This window comes from Rhineura floridana, chromosome 11 (genome assembly GCF_030035675.1).
Source record: "Rhineura floridana isolate rRhiFlo1 chromosome 11, rRhiFlo1.hap2, whole genome shotgun sequence".
NCBI classification, from domain to species: Eukaryota; Metazoa; Chordata; class Lepidosauria; order Squamata; family Rhineuridae; genus Rhineura; species Rhineura floridana.
This window is the reverse complement of record NC_084490.1, coordinates 28978026-28999516: the sequence shown is the minus strand read 5'-3', so window position 1 is coordinate 28999516 and position 21491 is coordinate 28978026. Positions and strand designations below refer to the sequence as shown.

The 21491-nt window shown below is 43.2% G+C and overlaps 1 protein-coding gene across 5 annotated transcripts in view; it reads right to left on the bottom strand.

Annotated features, from left to right (window-relative positions):
- Positions 1-4611: 4611 nt before the first annotated feature.
- LOC133367295 (uncharacterized) overlaps positions 4612-21491 on the bottom strand; it is a 38736-nt gene continuing 21856 nt past the window's right edge. For all 5 annotated transcript variants that reach the window (XM_061591392.1, XM_061591394.1, XM_061591393.1 and 2 more), the window contains exons 10-15: positions 18921-19010; positions 16748-17092; positions 13895-14005; positions 12257-12487; positions 10359-10949; positions 4612-8193 (exon numbers count right to left, since the gene is read on the bottom strand). In XM_061591392.1, the coding sequence (XP_061447376.1) occupies positions 6245-8193; positions 10359-10949; positions 12257-12487; positions 13895-14005; positions 16748-17092; positions 18921-19010 (3317 nt within the window). In that variant the 3' untranslated portion in view covers positions 4612-6244. The remainder of the gene's footprint in view (positions 8194-10358; positions 10950-12256; positions 12488-13894; positions 14006-16747; positions 17093-18920; positions 19011-21491) is intronic.

Sequence of the window (21491 nt, the reverse complement as noted above, 5' to 3'; positions counted from 1 at the left end):
CAGTCTTGTCTGGATTCAGCCTCAGTTTATTAGCTCTCATCCAGTCCATTATCGCAGCCAGGCAATGGTTCAGCACATTGACAGCCTCACCTGAAGAAGTTGAAAAGGAGAAATAGAGCTGTGTGTCATCAGCGTACTGGTGGCAATGCACTCCAAAACTCCTGATGACCGCACTCATGCTTATTGAGTTCAATGGTTTTTAGGACCAATGTTTCAACTGTACTTCAAAACAGGCTTTTAAAGCTCTAACTACAGAAAAAAGCAAGAGACTTCCATGAGCCAAAGCCCTCTTCCATCCAGGACCTTGAACCTCTATTTGCTTCTCCAACTCTCCTACCTCAAAAGGCAGGATTGCTGAGAAAGAGTCCCAGCAGAGCAGCCTGATTGCGTTCTTGACTCCCGGCTCTATTGATTCTAGAAACTGTTGAAGTATCTTTGTGAGGATTTTTATTATAAGTATGCTCCTCCCATCATATGAATTTCAGAGACCTCAAAATAACTAGGTAGGGTTTCACCCTTTAAAAAAAACTACCTGCATTCCACTCCTGCAACTCTTCATCAAAATGGCTTCCAAAGAACCGTCTGCACACAAGAGCTCAAAAGTCTTGAATCTCCTTAAAGTAATAGGTCTAATTAAGTCATATGGGCTACATAGGCACATAGCTTATTGATTACAGGATGTCAAATCCTAAATCACAGAGCGTACAGAACACAAACAGCATCTAAAGCTGCATTTTCCCTTCAATCGTATACTGGGGCCAAGCAGAATTAACAGGGCACTTCAGGGGGGAGATTTTGAGTTTGAAGGGGAATTTTCTTACTTTATATGCTAAGATCTCCGTGGCGCAGAGTGGTAAGCAGCAGTAACGCAGCCAAAGCTCTGCTCACGGCCGGAGTTCGATTCCAATGGAAGGAGGAAGTTGAATCTCCGGTAAAAGGGGTCGAGGTCCACTCAGCCTTCTATCCATCCGTGGTCGGTAAAATGAGTACCCAACCTATGCTGGAGGGGTAAAGGCCAGGGAAGGAACTGGCAATCCCACCCCATATATACGGTCTGCCTAGTAAACATCGCAAGACATCACCCTAAGAGTCGGAAACGACTCGCACTACAAGTACGGGGACACCTTTACCTTTTATATGCTAAAAAAATGTTGTGCGTTGCTCCACTTCCCCTCAAAATTAGCCCATGATGTATAGGAAAGGTGGGGGCAATATCATATTTTCCATAGTTATCTAGATCTGCCCTCAGACCTATTAAAGCTGAATTTAAAGCCTCAAAATGAAAACAGAGACAGGGCTTGTGCTGGAAATGGAGAGCTTGTGCTTCAGCTTTCGTGGCTCATGTTGTGCAGCCATATTCCATTCTGCAGCTGAAAAGGTTTCTTAAGTCAGGGAAGTTACATTTGCAAGTAACTCACCAAATTACGTCTTGCAATGATATGAGGTGCTGAAGATGTTTCTTGCCTGGGGCACTATTTGGCCTAGTACTGATCCTGGGCCTACCTGGGGTGCTGCTAATATTCCTCTGTCACTTTTACCATTTCCACACCTTTTGGGGCCAATTTGAGGCACTTGTCACAGATAGTTCTGTAACAGCTGGAGTGCTTGCTTACTAACTCTTCTTCTCCACACCTTCTGCTTCTCAGCCCTCATTTCAATGAGACACTGGTGGCCACATACTGTTTGCTGCCCACCTCCCTCAGTCTGTTCTGCATTTGCTCACTTCTATGAGAAAGAGGCTGAGTCCACACACTCCTACTTCTGAGGGGGGGGGAGACATGCCAACACTGCTCCTGCTGCTACGAAACTGGCCAAGGTACTGTTGCAGCTTACCTTAAGAGAGACTGGCCATTGTGACCTCACACTGAGTGTCCCTCCCCAGCCAAGTTGACCACTGAGAACTGTTGACTCCAGCTGTTTGCTTAGCAACTTGGTATTGGGCTGGAATTTCTGGGAGGAAACAATTTACTGCTACATGGAAGTAGTTTGGTTCATGTGATGTTCCTGTATGTGAATGTAATGTAAATATGGTAAGTGCCGGTTTATTATAGGAAATATGGTAAGTGGAGTGAGTGAGAAAGGGGAGTACATGGGAGTACATGGGCTGTAGAATGCTGAATGATTGGCTGTGTGTTTGAATGGCTGAAGGTATAAATGGGAGGATGACAGTTGAGTCAGTGGTGGGGTGTTGGACAGGGTGGTTGTGGACAGGGAGGCTGAGGTGGAGAGTAAGAGGTAGCTGTTGAGAGATTGGACTGGGAGTTCTGAGGCAAATATTAGGAATTAGGAACATAACAAACATATATGAAACCATATGCTTGTCAATGAAATCTATAAGTAATCTTGTTATTCTTAGTGTTATCAATAAATATTTTCTTGGTTTACTTAAAAGCCTGATTCCTCAGCTGGGGTGCACAGACCAGGGGAGAGGCAGAGTAACCAAGGCTGAAGAAGAAATAGTATTGAATGGTGGTAGCGGTGAAGGAAGAGATATTGTATCACCATCCAGTACCACAGAGCAACCCAGAGCTGTGAGCTTCATAGGCAAGAGGCTTCAGGGGGGTTGAGAATTACCTATACACACAGACACAAGGTATCAAAATAACCAGGAAGATACTAAGGCACAGTCTAGAGGTTATATTGGATACACAGAGTGTTGGGTAGTGTGGCCTAGCAGGGGGATCTTTTGAGATCTGTGCTAGAGCGGAGAGAGGTAAAAATAAACAGAATGATCCTGACTGCTGGTAGCTACGAGTGAGAGCGACACAGGTGGTGCCAGGGAAGGACATCACAGTCCACCTCTGAGCAGTGCTTTTTTTTGCATGATCTGCTTATCGCCCTTCACTTTCCCAATTTTGTCCAGCACAGGCAAAATACAGGCAATGTATTTGCTTCCAATTCCTTTAAGTCAGTAGTTTCATGATTTTTTTTTAAATGCTAGTTTTTAATCAAAGGCTTTATTTTCACCACTTATATGAGATGGCATGAGCTTGTTTTCTTCAGCTATCCACTGGATGGCACCTATGAATTCCTCTTCAACTAAATACTTAAATACTATTAGCATTAAATTCAAGAGGAGTTCACAGTTACTAAGCCAGTGGACGGTTAAAGGAAATATGCTCAAGGTGGAAAGTGGAAGCAATTTAATTAAGCTGTGCTGAGAAATTTAAGGTGAAATCCTGTGTACAATTGCTAAGGAGTCTCACTCAATTCCATCATTCTGTTGAAATTATTTTAAAGCTGTTTGAGCATGAAGTTTTTAGGAGGATGAAAATTAGGATTAGCAATACACATGCTTTATTTGCAGCTGTATCTTTTAATGTACTTTCCTTCTATATACTGCTGTTTCATTTCTGTATTGTTTATGACAATTTTAGTTATTGCAGAGTTTATGTGTTTCCATCACTTGTCTGCTGTGATTTACATTAATCTTCCTATTTATTTTACTCTTGGTCAGTCTCTGATCCGTTCTGGTTATCACCATTTCCTCACTGGAATAAGCTCCATAGAGCTAAAAACTAGGGGCTATATACAGGTTATAGAGACCACTATTGGTGGAGCTGATGATGATGGAAGTATTCTAGCTGTAACAAATATCTCTAGCACCAAATTTGTGACCACAATAAATAAATAAATAAATCTAAGCTGATCCTCAAAATTTCATCATCAGACAGGAAGTTGGGGGGAAAGTTTGGACCATAGCCATGTTGTATTCAAGTACTGGTGGGCAGCCCTCATGAAGTAGGTAAGGGAACAGAAACTCATACATTGATTTTACAACACCAGTTTAGTATATTAGGCATTACTGCAGGGGGAGCAGAACGGGAAGAAAATGAACTGCTGTTTTCACAGCAGCAGCTACATCCAAGTCATAGTTGCATAGTTCCTGTCTGTTTGTAAAACCAGGCCAGAAGACTGGAAGCAAGCAATTTCATCGGGAGTTACAAAAAATGTCACAGCAGGCTCTACTGCTCTACCTATGATCCAATATTAAGAAGTTCCATTACCACTCAGAAAAGCTCTGCTGGATGACAATGTGCAGGAGCCATGGCAGCAGTGAAAAGTGCTTGTTGCCATCACTGCCAGAGCAGGCCTCCAAAGCAGCTCAAGGGTAGATTTATCAATTCAGTGTTGTAACTGTTGTCACCCCAAATCTCCCAAGACTAGCAGGTATCTAGTTGCTGGGAAAGAATACCTTGCAGCAGTTGTAGTGTGTGAGCCATCTATGTATGGTAAAGATCAACAAAATTGCAAGCTGCAAATAGAAAACTTCTTAAGTTCCACCAGGAAACCATCCAGATCCATTACTCTCTGGAGTAGAGCAATCAAACTGGTTCCTCACACCTAGTCGAAAGACACAGCCTAAACCTCATAGAAGTAGTGCTCTGTCCATTGCAGACACTACAGTGCTTTATGTATCAATCTTTTAAAAATATTGATTCGTAAGCTGCTTTGGGAGTTGCCGTATTGAATAGAAAGCATTTTAAAAGTGTGAGCAGTATGAGAAGTGCTTCACCCTCGAATATTCCTGATGTGTAAACAGCTCTAGACAAAAACATAGCACAGATAACAAGACACAGCAACAGAAAGAAATGTGACCAATCCAGAAACCTAAGCCAAAGATGACATTTATTTTCTGTCAAAAACAAGCAGCTTTATTATAATTTAGGAAGCAACAAAAAAAATCCACAGGCTAACAAATATAAGATTTCAGTTTGCAATACAATAATTGCAAATAATTGTAAAGGGGGAGGGCAATTAATTCCTGAGTTTGAGACAAATGAATCCAGTAACGATTATAACAAAAATTATAGAGCAAAGCCAAAAACAATTGCTCTAATAGACATCACAGTGACCAGTAAAATACAAAACAAATTATTGGGATGGCCTTGCCATGCTTAAAAGTGGTTTATCTAGATGGAATTACAAGTTGGAATCGAGATTTCCTAAATATTTCCAGTATACACCAATCTTTGATAGGTCAATTTCTCCATTAAAAAGGCATAGCAAACCTTGCCTCAGAAGGGGCATCATTACCACACCACTTAATAACCAAGACAGCCTTTGCTAACAAGAGCAGTATCAGTTATTTCATTACCACTGGATCCTCTGGAATAGAATAATCCACACTGTCTTTTCAGATCTACAGTCCAAGAGACTTCTCATTTATAGCTCATGCAACTATTTCAAATTTCTTCAGTGATTAAAAACAAGCATTAGATGCTACACAACCACCAATTCCTTTCAGTGACTAGTGTGTTTGATGCTACTCACCCTTTGGTTTATGCAACAGGCTTTTTTAATGAGTTCCATTAGGCATGCCTTTCAGCTAAAACTGTGTATTGAAGATCCCACTTTGTACCCTGAAAATCTCAAGTGGTTTCTTAAAATGTTTATAGTCCATATTGCTGCAATGATCACACGGGAAGGGTGTAGTCCATGCCCAATAAACATCCCAAGAAGCCTGAAAGGAGCTGCTGACTAGGCTTGTAAGGAATCAGTACTCTGCTGCTTGCCCTTCACCATGAACAGATAAATTATGCAAAGTAGGTGATTATGTGCAATTTGCTTTATATGCATAATGTAGTCACAGAATTGATCCTCTTTAAGCATAAATTACTTCTGTTATTACATTTTTACTTTGCCTTTCCTACAAGTTCATGGCAATATATAAGAAAAATCCTCAAAACAACATTGCGAGGCAAGTTAGACAGAGAGAGGGACTGGGCCAAGATCTTCCACTGAGCTTCGTACCTGAAGGGCAGTTTGAACCAAGTCTTCATAGTTCAGTGGCAACTTGAACCTAGTGTGACACTTTAGAGTATTACATCATGTTGGCTTAGCAAAGTATACACACCAACCTGACTATAGGTCCTCATTCATAAAACAAACCTGCTTTAGCTTATTATCAGTTTGGGATTCAAGACCAGTCTGTCCCCATAAGATCTTCCTGCACTTCCTTTTTATGCTTTAGCACAGGAAACAGAGAGAAAACTACACCACTGAATGGAGTTTCATGAGTTAACACTGCAATACTCCCATGAATGGAATGCCAACATCCAGGCACAAGCCAAAATTCCCTACACCTGGGATGTATTAGGTGGTCAATTAAGGTTGGCTGGGCACAGGGGGCTCTTGCTTGTGTTGAGTGTATGCATTCAGAACCCACATCTGCCATGCCACCCCCCAAAAAAATTTTTTGATGTGCAAACAATTTCACAGAACATTTCCTTAATGCTTGCTATTATAAGATAATGCATTTATTATCGTTTTTGGGAGGACGGCTATTCTGGGGAGGAGACGAATAAGGCATTTGTTTTCTTGTCAAAGAGACAGAAGGACTGTCCTGCTTTCCAGCTTCTGTGGGAAGATTATTTTGGCTAGGAGAACCATAATCCCTATTGCCGTGGAAAGCATAGGACTGATGGAATGGAGTGGAGGAGCTCCTGATAGCATATTGTCGCTGATACATGATGGCCCGAGGCTCAGAAGGCGCAGCATCAGAATTACTGTTGATTCGAGCGGTGGTATACGAGGGCTTCCGGGATGGGGTGGAAGTGGTTTCCAAAGGAGAAGGTGGTGAGCTTTTTTCTGGCCACGTGCTTAAGGTTACAGAGGAGCTCACACTAACATATTGTCGCTGATGCATAAGAGCCCTAGGCTCAGAAAGCAGAGCACTGGAATTACTACTGATTCGAGAAGAGGTATAGAAGGGCTGCTGTGATGGGGTGGTGGTGGTTTCCAGAGGGGAAAGTGGTGAGCTTGCCGGTCGTGTGCTCGAAGACCTTATGGCAGAGTTCACACTGACGTCTTGTCGCTGATGCAAAATGGCTGAAGATTCAGAGGGCAGAACATCTGAATTACTGCTGTGAGTGTAGGTAGCGTAAGACGATGGCTGTGTTGCATTGGTGGAAGCAGATTGTGAACTGAGCAACAGTGTGCCTGGGGAGGTTACAGGAGAGTTTGCATCATCGCATGGCCCCCAATATGTGGATGCTAGAGGCTTAGAAGGTACTTTGTCCAAAGATGGGATCACAGGGCTCTTATCTTTTACAGGAACAGAACTGTGCTGCAGACCATCTAACCATAAATGGTGGTAATATTCTGATTCGTGGACAGCCTGGGATTGGGTTGGGTGGAGTGAGGCTGGGTTTTGAGAAGGTAGCGATACTGCAGAGAAGGCAAGAGCTGGGCTGTGGGGGCACCCTATGGTTCTGGATGGTACTTTCTTCTGAGAAAAGGGATCAAGTTTTGATACTGCAGAAACATGGGGCCTCCGTTGAGGAATTTGGGTGGGAGACACTTGCTCAGCTAGTCTGCCTGGAGACACAGACTGGGCAGATGGGGTGCGTGGTGCAATCTTTGGAAACTGGATCCCACTGGCTTTTACAGAATCTGGTACAAATATTGCTGGATAGAGAGAAGAATTCGAGGGAACAAATGTGACAGGCCGTGACCATGCTCCTGAACTGGCAGAGACAGTCTGAGAGTGGGAGGGAGGTGGTACACTATGGTTAGAAAACCAAGGGTTAGCCAGGTGTGCAGGCTTTGAGCCAAGGCTGTCAGATTTCAAATTCTCACCCCATCCTGTGGTCTGGGAATCTGCAGGAAATACAGGAGACTTGGGACTGCCGACTGGCTTGGGCCTCATCCTCACATGCTCTTGTATAGGAGCTACTGGTTTTGGTGTTTTCTGGAGTGGAGGCCCAAGAGAAGGACTACTTTCCTTGCTGCCCCGTGATCCAAGTTGTTCAGCAGATTGGAGGAGAGAGAGACAGGGCTGAGGGACAGGCAACATCGCAGCCTTGGGAAGTCCAGACTTAAGACAAGACTTGAGAACCACTGGCTTGATTTTAGGTGAAGAGGGGCCAAGGACACCTGCAGGTTCTTCCACTTGAGACAAATCAGCCTGGCCTGAAAGTTCCTGTAAATCGGCTGTGGCCCTCCCATGCTCTTGCAGAGAAGGTACCATTTTTGGCATTCTCGGAGCTTGACCCTTGGATAGAATGCAGCAGTCCTTGTCACCTAGCTCTTTGAGATGGTCTGAAATGGGGTGGGGCTGTGGTGGCCCTGGTGCCTTAGGAAGAGGGGAAGGCTTGAGAACTATTATTGGTTCAGCCACTGCCACACTTTGAGGCAGTGAGTGACCAGGAACCACTGCAGCATTTTCTACTTTGGAAGAGACAGGCTGATCTGAAAAGACACAAATAATTATTGTTAAAAGGAGATGGATCACAACTGAAGTTAGAAACACAAGGGCAAAAGAGGGAGGAGAGGAAGACACGTGGGCCCTCCCTGAAGCCTCATGTGCAAAGACTGGGAAATAGGGCGTTGGGTACTTATTGTGAATGGAACTTCCTAAGCATGAGCAGGAGTAAACCAGGTAAGAGTGGATTAACTCCGTCTGCCGCCTAGGCCAGGCTGGATTATGTGATACAGCAACAGAATCCAGTATCTTCCCCAACCCTGTTGCTGTGTCTCAGTTCTGTTGAGTCCAAGCAAGAGGAATTCAACTAGAGAAAATAATTCCATGGAGAAAGAAAGAATCAAATGCAAACACTGATCGGAGAATAAAGGCACAGCTAGATAAATTGACTAGCTCTTCTCTGGAGCCTTTGTCCACTCAGCCGACGACAAACGGTGGGCGAGTTAACTCCTGCTCAGTATGAGGATGGTCTATTCATAGTAAGTACCCAACATCCTGTTCATTGTGACTGAGCAGAAACAAGCCAGGCAGAATCTCGTAGGATGGCTGACTTAGAAGCGGGAAGCATCTGTTCCTGAACTACCCCTCCCCACCAAAAAAAATAAAAAATCAACAGCGCCTGAGGCATATTTATCAGCTTTATAATGTCTTCTAAAGGACAAGCTAATGCCCAGGTTGCTACAAAGGGACATTGCCAGAAAAGGCTACAGATACAGATGCCAGCCTTGTTGAATGCACCGGGATAAGGCTTATGCTAGCCCTCACATGCATGCTATGCAAGCACCAAGCTATCAGGCTAACAGAGCTGTTAACCTGCTGCTCACAGAAATGTAAGAGCTAATGCAGAAAACAAGAGTCAAAGTGGAACGTAGGCAGCTGCTTTATAGAGTCAGATCTTTGGTCCATCTACCTCAGCACTGTCTACACTGACTGGCAGTGGCTGCCCTTGGTTTCAGACAGGGTACATTCCCAGGCCTACTTGGAGAAGCCAGGAATTGAACCTAGGACCTTCTGCATGCAAGACAGATGCTCCACCATCAAGTATGTCCCTGCCCCAAAGGGACAAAGCAGTTAATTTTTTATTTGTAATTTTTATTTTTGCAGAAGGATCAAAAGAGAAGAAAGTGAGAAGGAACTGAGGTGAGAGGTAAGCTAAGAAAAAGAGACTAAAGATCAACTTGTAAGCAGCAAGAGTAAAACAGGAGAGCTCTGATCTTGGAGAAGCAGGAGCCACTAACACACAGCTTGACTGATTCATTGATTGATTTTATATACTGCCCCATAGCCGAAGCTCTCTGGGCGGTTTACAGTAACACTTAGAGGTTTTTAATCTCTATTAAATAAAACAAACAAACAGGGCTGGGGGAGGTACTGGACTCTGTTGCCATGTCATGTGATCCTGCCTGGCCAAGGCAGCAAAGGGAGTTTAACCTACCCTTGCCTGGCTAACTCCTCATCACTCACATGGAACACTGAAAAAATAATCTAATGAACACAGAGCCCTCCTGTGACCAAAAGCAGGAACTTCAATGAGGGCACACAACCTAAGTCCCAGATGTGGTTCTGTTAAATACACACAAATCATGGTCAACAGACTCAAGGCAAAGTTGTCATGTCTTTTCATCCAGTAATATTCCATTTCCTGCCAAACTGAGCAGCTGACAATTGCTGCTTAAATATAATTTTCACCTCACTTTTGTTGACCGCTGTTCAGCCTTCACTGCCTACAACAGAGCCAGACATGTTCCTAATACTTTGTTTAAGGAGATGTCTTCAACTTAGAATCCAGCAGAACTAACTATATCAATGGTACTGGTTCAAGAGGTTTAGCCCAGTCTGCCATCTTCTCTACCGTGGCCACTCCTAGGACATCACAAGGCTATATGTGATATATTCTCTATTCTTTCACTGCCACCCCCCAAGAAACAACTCCTTCCAAGATGGGTTTCTCTTTGCTGATCTATCCACAACACCTTGTGAGTTCTCAAGGTGTAAAGTTGCAGATTAGGAAGAGTGAGGAGGGCAAGTTTGGGACTCTAGCTGCTATTCATAGGAAATCTTTTGGCTCATTTTTAAACTATATATACATTACAAGTAATATAAACATTATCAACAGAATGAAACAAAGCCACTGTGTGTGAAAAGCACTTACCAGATTTTACAGGCAACACTTTAGAGGATACAGGCAGTAGCAATGTTTGGACCCCATAGCCCTTCAGACAAACAGTATCAGGCATCTCCTGCAGGCGTTGTTTAGCAGAGGAAGCATTGCCCAGTGGCAGGTGCTGCTGATAGGCAGTGCTGTAGGCGGCACGAAACTGGAAGAGTGACAAGCCCTCAGGATGCAAGGCCAGGATGTGGGCCACCTGATGTTTCAGTTCCTCCAGGTCCTTAGAGGGCTGGACGTTGGTCAAGTTGGATTTTCTTGGCAGCTGGGCACTGAGCAGATGCTGCTCCTTTTCAAATGACAATGGCCCACCAGACTGGCATGCCCTTGGCTGCTGGGGATGAATGCTGGCAAGAGGCTGGGAGGAATCCTTGGCCTTACCTGACAAAGTGCTGCGAGGCTCCTGAGACGATGGAGAGTTTGGAAATGTGGTAGTTGGGACACACAAGTTTGTGTGGAGCCCATCATATAGTGGTGGAGACACTAAAGCAGCCGGAGCAGGCAGGCTCCGAATCTGTGATTTATTCACAGAGGAATCACAGATAGTGAAAGAAGGCTTAGAGATCCAACCAAATTCTAGGAAAGAAGAAGAAGGTCATTATTGCTATGTCAGTCGATGGAGGACATTTATTTTAAAAAGTCTGTAAAGCACCTTTCCAGTATAACTCCCCAAGATGGTTAAACAAGGTATGGCTTGGGGGGGGGGTTATATATGTTTACCAGGGTTTTAAGATACCTGTAGATATCAGTAACAAGTGATCAAAGCATGAGAAACAAGAAGAGGTAGCTGCTGTGACTTGGCATCAAAAAGCAAAGAAAGGGGCAAGGCAAATTTCTGGGAGAAAGTTCCACAGCTTCAATGCCCCTGCAAAGAAGGCTAGGTTAATACCCACAATGCTTCAGATGACTGCTCTGTGCCCTGATTAATGCCAGTAAATTATACAATCCTTTCACTGCCAAAATGTGAGGTGCAGCAATTCTTATAAGAATGCCCACTATACCATTAAACTGCATGCAGAGATAGTACCCCATGGATACCCCTGAATTGACTGGATCTATATTATGTTGTGCCCTGTCTCTATTTTCTGATTAAGCACGGCCGTATCAGTAAGTTAATTATTATGGAATAATGTGAATTATGGTGACCTTTGGTTATTAAGCAAATTAAGTTTTAACCATTATGCAATGATGTAAGCACAGTGGGATATAAGGATAACCTCCTAGACTACTAGATGACTCATCAAACACATTAAATAATGACTCTCTGTAAACCTCTCAGAAAATTAATTTGTCAGTCAGTACAAACTGTTTCTTTATGGCTCAAACTACTTTTCTCATGAACATGAATGCTGCTGCTTCCTTTTCATTTTGCTTTTTCCTAAGTCAGACAAAAAGGGGGGAAAGAACTAGGGTTGATTCTGGAGCCTTCTTAACACTTTGAGCCTAGGCTTACTCAATAATATGAAACAGCAGCTGTGCCTTCGATCTTGTGATTTCACTGACTCACTTGCATTTTACTCACATGAAAGCTGCAGTAATAACCGGTTGCTGGAATAATATATCATCTGGCAGTTTGTTTTTTAAACCAGATTCCAGGCTACTGAGGAGGATCTAATTCTAGTGACTTACAATGCAATCCTATGAACCTTTACTCAAAAGTAAGTCCTACTGTGTTCAGTGAGACTTACACCAAGGAAAGTGTGCAGCATGGAAGAAAGTGTGCAGCAGGAGGGGTTTTTGAGTTTCGTCTCCCGATTGGTTCTGGCTCAGGAAGGCTTGTCGGTTATGAGACTAGGAACCAAAATGCTTTCACATCTTGTTGCCTGCCCAGAGCTGCAGGAGAGTAGAATGTAGCAGTCAATCTTTCCTCCTCCAAACCTCACCTGATCCAACATGAACAACGCATTTAAGTCTGTTCTCTCGGTATCTGATGTTAAACGTAGGCATTTGACGCTCCAAAAATTCCAGTGTGTCCTTGCAGCCTTGGGATATGCTGAACTTTTCCAGATCAAATTTTTCTGTAGCCAGCAGGAGCTCCTGAACTTTCTTAACTCTTAGTCCTTCACTGTACATGGTTAAGAGACTGGTGAGTAATGCCAAGACTTCTGTCAGCACTGTTGGAGGAGAGAAAACTCATATTAGCATAAGCAAGGTAGGCAGCAGCAAACAAAGACAGGACCAAGAGACACCAACTATCCTGTGGGAAGGAACATTAGGCGCCAGCATCTGTTCCAGGGGGACTGGCTGTTTCACTCAGGGGGGTTTGTGTGTGTGTGTGTGTTTCTTGACACATCTGTTGTATTTTATGAACATTGTAAACTGCTTTGAAGATTCTAAATCTATTAAATAAAGCTTAGAAAAATCTTGTGCACCAAGATGAATCAAATCTTACTACAATTTTTCTTTAAAATGTCAATACACTTTGGAAGCATCACCAATTGGGAAGAGGCAAATATTCTTCTGCAGTGAAAGGATTAATCGATTATCAGGCCCATGTCACAATTAACTTAGAAGATAAATGATGAAACTGAGGTTATCATACTTTGGACATATAATGAGAAGACGTGATTCACTCGAAAAAACAATACTGGGAAAAACAAGGTAGTAGAAAAAGAGGAAGACCAAACAAGAGACAGATTGATTCCATAAAGGAAGCTACAGACCTGAACTTACAAATTTGAACAGGGTGGTTCATGACAGATGCTATTGGAGGTCACTCATTCATAGGGTCGCCATAAGTTGTAATCGACTTGAAGGCATATAACATCAAACAACTCTTAAGCATGACTAAACCTTGATTCAACCCTATGTATTTATTACCTCCTTTCTTCCAAGGAGGTCATGGTTCCCTCATCATTTTTCTCCTTACAATAAACTCTGTAAGGTAGGTTTGGCAGAGAGATCAAGAATAGCCCAAGGCCACCCAGTGAGTTTCACGACTAAGGGGGAATCTAAACCTGGGGTTTCCTCAGATCTAATATGACATTCTGACTACTAAACTATTAATTAAAGTCAGGGCAATGCACACCATGATTCCATGGAAACATAAAAAGTTACATAGACTGCCTCAAGAATCTTAGCATTTTTAAGAAATGCAACACGTTTCTAACCCTTATGGCTGCAAAGTTGAGTTAAAAGTGTGTTAGCAATGCCCGGTGAGAATCAAAGAAGAATTACTGAAGATTTGCAGGGATCAACAAAATTTCTGTATTTCTTTTCTATTTTCCCATGACAATACAGAATTATACAAAATGAGAGTTTATTCTTTTCAGAGAAATCTAGGTTACCTTCACAGTGAATTTTGGTACATTATACACATTTCTGATTAAATTTTGAAACATTATTTAGCACCCTACAGTCTGAATCGGCAAATAGCTTTGACAGTATAGCTTCCAACTGTGCTTGTTTTACCACTGCATGTACCATTTACTCAACCAGAGCATCTCGTGTGTCTGTATTATAGGTACATAGGAAGTCATAGAACGTAGGAGGGTCAGACCCTTGGTTTAATGCATCCTTACCAGGCTTCTTTCCAAGCACGTTTTGCTTCAGGGTTTTTGATTTGCTGGCAGACTGTTCCAAGTCTAAGGAGACAGAAGCACTGGACTGGGACATAGTGGAAATGCAGGAAGCTGGAACAGAAGAGAAGCAGGGAGAAAAATGTGTGGAAGCATAGGAATTGACACACAAGATTTAAGGATCTGCATAACTTCAGCCACACTGGGAATATAGACATAGCTGCTATATTATGCCTTAGCAGCCAAGCTCACCAAATTCAAATTTTCCATATTTTATTTCTTTTTTTAAAAATGTTACTAGCCCTCATGGTCACCAAGACAAATTTAATCAGATTTTAAATTTCTGTTAAACGTAAACATAGGAGGCACTGAAATGGGATGCCCACAACCGCTGTGCCTCTACACACTAAAGGCAATAGGTCCTCTCAGTAACACAATAATAATAATAATAATAATAAAATTTAATTTGTGTGTCGCCTATCTGGCCAATGGCCACTCTAGGCGACGTACATATAGTAAATACAGCGAAATACAATACACTAAAATACACTATAACAATATAAATTATAAATTATAATAACAGCAGAATACAGAGTAGGAGGTATTTCAAACATAAGAACATTAAGCCTCCCCAGAAGTCCCAAAAGCCTGTTGAAAAAGCCAGGTCTTTATGGCCTTGCGGAACATATTCAGGGAAGAGACGTGCCGAAGATCTTGTGGGAGGGAGTTCCAGAGGGTGGGGGCCACCACTGAAAAGGCCCTCTCTCTAGTTCCCACCAACTTAGCTGATTTGGTTGGCGGGACTGAGAGAAGACCTTGTGTGGCCGATCTTGTTGGGCAGCTTAAAAAAAAGTTACAGTATCTAGATGAGATTACTCGAGAAGTTTACCTCGATGATATGAAGGACCACCTGCATTCATATATTCAAACACAGCAAAATAAACCACATAATAGGACTGTCAGAAGAGCCTTTCCTGAAAGTGATGACACTATCCGAGGACACAAAAAGGTCCAGAGCCTGCTTAGTAGTGGCATCATCTCTGGAGCTGCTGGCTGAGGGAATCCACATTGATTCCTCACTTCTGTGCTTCAAAAATAGCTAACTAGAGAGAACTTTAGGAAGACTTAAGTTTCAGATAAGGAAGTGTTGACCTTGTCTCTTTGCTAAACACATGCACTGTATTTTAATGATGGATTTTTTAAAAAATATTATTCTTATTTTGATATCCTAATTTTAAGCTGCTCAGAAAGGGTATTGTAAACTAGAATCATAATCTCACGTACAATCTTCTTATTAATTGCTTTGCATTCTCCACCTTCCTCCTAAATTTTGCTCTACTTTTCCTCTGTTCTTGCTTCCAGCTTTTGTATCTCTTGATACCATTGGTTGATCCTCTCCGATGTCACAGTGAGCCTAAATACTCTTGCCAGCAAGTGAGCTGACTGCCACTGGTTTGGTTGCTCTGATGACACAATTTCAGTTGTTTTGAAGCCTAAAGCTTGCAAAACCCTTTTGTACCTGGATACATGACTGATTTCTTGGGAATCTGTCCCCCTCTGCCTATGCTAATGAAAAACGATGAATTTACCCAAATGCCCCAAGGTAGTTTAAAATGAGAAGACTAAGAGATTATATTGAAAAATACTTTGGTCTCACCAACCAATATATCCATTTACTCACTCCAGCACTGAAATTGCTGAAATTGTATTCTGAATTATCTAAATTCCTGATATTTGATGCAGAAATTTGATCCTGCAAGAACACTAAATGTTTGTGCAGGACTAAATTTGTACATCAAATTTCAGGGCTTAAGTTAATTCAAAAGTACCATTTAACCATTTCAGTGTCCCAGCGACACAGTACAGGGCTCAACAGGATTTCAGGGAGAGCCTTCACACAGTGGTGAAACATAGCAATCAAAGGAGAATTTTGATTTCCAGTTTAGCCACATGCATGTGCTCTCTCTGTACCTGGACCCAGAATCCTTCAGTCAAAATGCAATCTTTTCTGATTTCTTTTCCAACTTTTGATCCAAAGTTTTTGATTTGCTAACAGCCTGTTCCTTGTCCAAGGAGAGAGAAGAACTGAACTGGGATGGAACAGAGCATTGGGAAGCTGGAAGAGGAGCAAAGTAGGAGGATTAATGTGGGAAAACACACAAAACCTCGGGATCTGCATCAGAGCTTGCTTAGCAGGGACACCACTATCTCTGGAACTTCCTGTACAAAGAGTTCACGCGACTTTCTGATTGCTTACCTCCAGAAAGTTGGGAGTGACAGAGCTCTTTAGGAGAGTTTTAATTCTGGATAAAGGTCCAGTTATAGGTTGGCTGCAATTCTAAGCCCACCTACTTGGGGGTGAGGCACATTAAATTCAACAAGACTTAGTTCTGAATAGATATAGTAAGGGTTGTGCTGCAAGTTCTTTGCTCTTAGTTCCCATGGAGATAAATGAGACTTAAGTCACATTGATTTCAATGGGACGTAAAACACAAATTAAACCAATATATCTCTACTATATGGGGGGGCGGGAGAGTTTATTTTTCTAACATGTAGACATCTTTATGCCATAGAATTTCAGAACAGCTCTGGAACATGCTGATAGATTGAACAGCTTCAGGACCCTTCACCAAACATGGCAGACACCTGCCACTTATAAGGTCCTTTGTACTGTAAGCATTTGACTGTTGTTAGTTTGTCCAAAAAGTAACATAAACACTATGATCAATACAATTTATGTAGAGGTATGAATATGGCTACAATATAGTTCAGTAATCAAGCTCCCACAAATTTAAAATGCCTATGCTTACAATAAGAAACATGTTATGAGCCTTCACAGGGATAGAGACATCTCACCTGGCTTTGTTTCCGTTAACTCCTGAGACGGGATCTTTGGATAAACCTCTGTCTTCCAGTGGGTCAAAGAGGAACCAGCATGAAGAGGAACGGAGGAAAGACCAAGGCTACCCGAAAGAAGCTGAACCACACAATTGTGGGGGCCCTCACCATTTGTGAAAGCAAAACGAAGCCCTGGGACATCCAGGAGGCAGGACATGACATCTTCATATCCCAGATATCGACTGAAACTCTCCAAATCAAATCCATGTTTTTTCTCCAGGATCTCCTTCAGTGCCTTTAAATTTAGACCAAGGGGGTGTCCTCCAAGAACATCTAGGATTGGCACCAAGGCAGCTGCCAGGTCTGAAAAGGAAGTCATATTTCAATATGGAAAGGGTGCTGTCAGCTTCTCAGAATATGGAGGACGTGGGGCTGTGGAAAATCACCTTCTCTGCAGAGGAATAAATTGAAGTTGGGAGGAAAAATGGATTCCTATAAAAATACCCATGAAGTATTTTGAAAAGTGTGGTATCGACAATATTCAATGGAACAACTGGGCTTATGCTCAACTACTTGTACTCCTTTACATCACATGCTATCCAATCTTTGTTACTCAGGTGTAGCTTAAATGGTGTACTCCAGATGTTGTTGGATTACAACTCCCCTCAGCCCCAGACAGCATGGTCACTGGCCATGGACAATGGGAGCTGTAGTTTAACAACTGGAGGCCACCACATTGGATTCCTCTGTTCTGACTGAAGATTCCAAGGACTGAACCCAGGACCATCTGCATGCACTTTACCACTGAAAAAGGACCAAGGCCTTAAAACAGAAGGATTCTTTAAACTAAGGGGGCGGGGGAAAGAATCAGCAACTTTGCTGCTTACATACAGTAATAATACTTAGCACATCACACTTTAGGGGGTTCAAAGCGCTTCACGTACATTCTTTCAAGAATCCTACAACCAGGATAGACCTGCAGCCCTTGGACCAACTGTATGCAGCCCTTGAAACACTTTCAGAGAAGGGGGTGAGAACGAGAAGAAAAAGAGCCCCTCTCCCCCAGTTTTGGCTCTTACTTCAACCACCACCACGAGGCCCAAAGAGAACGCAGAGGGGGAGAAATGCTGCCCACTTCTGCTGCAAGGCAAGTCATTGCAGCTACCATCATGCTGCAATTTGGGGCTCCATGAAAGAATAAGGCAGGCCACCTTGTTAACACATGGTGGAGTTGAAGTTTGCTTGGCCTGCCAACCGCCATGCTGCATGAGCTGCCTATAGCACAACTCCTCTGTCAACAGTACACCGAGTTTGGTAGAGAATGGAACACTGCACTTGCTATGTAGTCTCCTTCTCAAGTGGATGGATGGCATTCTGAAGTGGGCTACTCCTCCCACATGGCCCCAACTGACAGAACATTTACAAACTAGCTTCAGAATATTCATCTCTGGCAGTTGGAGACGGAACTGCCCTCTTCCATGCTGACCTACCTACTCTGCAGCGACAGTGTTGGCTTTTGAGGAGCTCTGGCTCCATTATCAACTGTACTTGGCTTTGTCACGGGAAAGTACAGACTGGGCAATTTATCACCCCACTTGAAGTATAGTTAGGTAGGCAAAGTGGAAAGGGAGCCTGACATTCTGGACTCCTCCACTGCTAAAAGTGCTTTGTCTGTTGCTTCATTTTTTCAAAAATTGTCAAAAGTCATGTGCTAAGTGCAGCAGCTCTGTGGAGTAATTTGATGGAAAGCCACAATGGGCTAGGCAGGTGACAGCCCTAGAGACAAGTACATCTTTAACATAGAGGCTGTTACATCCCAGTTGGGAATGTCAGAATTCTATTCTCGGAGGGAAACAATTCCAAGGGCTTGACTGTTGGCACCAAGTTTGCTCTTAACAGGGCACCCATTTCAGAACAGCATCTGTGATGTCTCAAATTGGCAACTGCAATTTTTGCAGGTGCCTCTGTAAACCACAAATTCTGTGATGAGAAGCAACCTACATTTAGAGTGGTTAAAATGTATGTTAAATGGACAAGAGTGAGGATAAGGCCAAGCATGACTAATAAGCAATGCACGGACATAACTGAGGGGAGTCCCAATTCAAAATGGAGAGGACAAGCCACCTACAGACTGAATTCCAGATGCTACTGTGTTAGCCAGAACATTTAAGAGTCCAAAACACAACCTTACCAGATTTCTTTCCGATCAGACTTGGGGGCACAGCATTTGAGTTACAGGCAGAGAAACCAGAGTCAAGAGAAGGAGTAGGGCTGGAGGTACCTACCAGAGGAAAAACATATTAAAACAAAGCTGGGATACTTCAAAGAAATGCATTGTTGAGGTGGCTCTTGAAGAGATACTTGAAGCACAGGATAGTGACGCGACAGCCTTTAATAATGGCAAAAACAATGCGACAGAATGGAAGACAAGACATCACACAACAGTCCCGTTTGCACGTAATGCTAAGCCAACCAATTATGTGAGCTTCCATTCATAAGACTGCTGCACTTCGCTCCTCCTCCAGTCCTGCCGCTGCCACACTGTAAGCTAAACTATGCTTTGGCTTAGCAGAGTGTCCAGCTACAGGTTCATGGTTTAGAACCCCCAGACAAACCACGAGCATTAAGACACAGAACCTTAACTTTAGCTCACAGTTTGTCTTGGGTATCAGATTGAGCAAGAAGCCATGCCCATATTATAGAAATATTACGCCCTTCTTTAAAGTAGTAGACCTCAAGCAGCCATCTGTAGCAGAGATAGGAACGTTGGTCACTTACTGTGAAGGGTCTTTTTCTGGCAGACGAAGCCCACATAGCTCACCCTGGGTTATCAGCCTCCTCTAGCCTAGACAGGAAATCTCTCTTGTTAATTTGAATGCTCCTCCTCCTATCCCTCTCAGCATGTCCTCAGTTTCCCTTCTGGCCCAGCCCTAAGACTGTGTGGACCTGTGGAGTAAAACCTTAGAAAAACATTAACACAGAACCAGGCAGTGCCCGAAAAACATGGAACCTAACAGGAAGAACCTATGCATTGACAAGAGTGAGCAGATAAGCGCAGGGTGAGGCATGGCTATGTGGGCTTCGTCTGCCAGAAAAAGACCCTTCACGGTAAGTGACCAACATTCCATTTTCCTGACAGACTCGCCCACCTTGGGACCTACCAAAGCTTCAGTCTGTTTAGGGTGGGAACTTGCAGGTCCGCCCACTATGAAGGAAATATTGACTGAAGGACACTACATCCAAAGGCCGCTTCAGAAGAAGCGTAAGCGTCCACCTTATAGTGTGTCTAGTGAATGTAAATGGTACTGCCCAGCTTTCTGCAGATTTCTGCAATGCTGGTGTTGATGGCTAAAGCTGCAGAAGCTGCTGCTGCCTGGCGGAATGAACTGTAATGTGACCAGAAGCCCTAAGCAGTTGGGATTCATAAGCCAACACAACAGAGGCTCTGATCAAGTGGTAAACTTAAATGTCTTTGTGCATTTAATGTAAATTTTAAGTGCCCACCTCAAATCCAAATTTGTGCCATAACTTTTCAGATGAAAGTGATGGCTAGGGGAAAAGAAAGGGAGCAGCAGTTCCTTAGACCTCTGAAGGGTAATACTGGCTGGCTTTAGGAATATAAGGTGCGACTGTCCTGAATATTACTCTGTCTGCATGAAAAAATGCAGAGATCAGCCTGGATGGACAGAGCACTGAGTTCTGCCACTCTCCTGGCTGCAATAATAGCCGCCAAAACTGCTACTTAAAAAGGTAGCAGTCATAGTGACACAGAGGCCAGTGGTTTAAAAGGGGATTTAGTAAGGGCGTTGAGCCCCTTGTTTAGGTTCCATGAAGGAATCCTGTGAATCATGGGCAGAGAAAGTAGAGTTGCCCCTCTTAAAAATTGTTTTAACATGTGGGTGGCCTGAGAGCACCACTCATCCAGGCCCGGAGCAAACTGATGACAGTGCCGTTACTTGACGCTTCAAGGAATTGAGCTTAAGCTCTTGGGCTAAGCTGTCCCTGAAAAGACAAAGTGACTGGAATCACTAGTTTCTTAAAGTCCATGTTTTTTCTTTTCTTTTTTGCAAGAAAAGAAAAGGCTTTCCATGATGTCTCATAAATCCTGTTAGTGAAAGACTGTCTGGATGGCTGCTTAGAGTATGCCTGCTCGCTTAGCAGAGAATCTGCCAGTCAGTCTCCACGAAGCTTGGATGAGCCATCCGAAATCTAGATGATTGTTGGGACGCTGCGTGAGATGATCTGTGGAGAGACAGTATGGTAGTGGAGGAGATAATGCTAGATGTAGGATTTCAGACAACCACGGCCTCCTGGGCCATTGAGGACCCAGAATGTTCTCTGACTGTTCTGGCCTGACCTCTTGAAGTACCTTCACAAGGACAAGAGCTGGAGGAAAGGCCAAGAGGAATTCTTGAGGCCACAGAATGTTGACAGAATCTGTGTCTTCTACTCATGAAATCTGGTACCTTGAGTAAAAGCAAGGGTCTTCAGATAAGATGCAAGGAATTGAGGACTGGATACCTCAGATGGACTTGGAACAGTTCGAATGCTCTGTTGCTGAGAGTGCATTCCCCCAGGAGAATCTGAGGCCTGCTGAGGAAGTCTGTTGTCACATTCAGCTCCCCTGTGATGTGTTGTGCTGTCAGAGAGGCCCAATTGGGTTCTGCTCATTTTATGATACCCTGCTGGCTGCGTGAGGGCTGAATCCTCGTTTGTTGAAATGACATTTGGTTGAAATGTTGTCAGTGAAGATTAATATGTG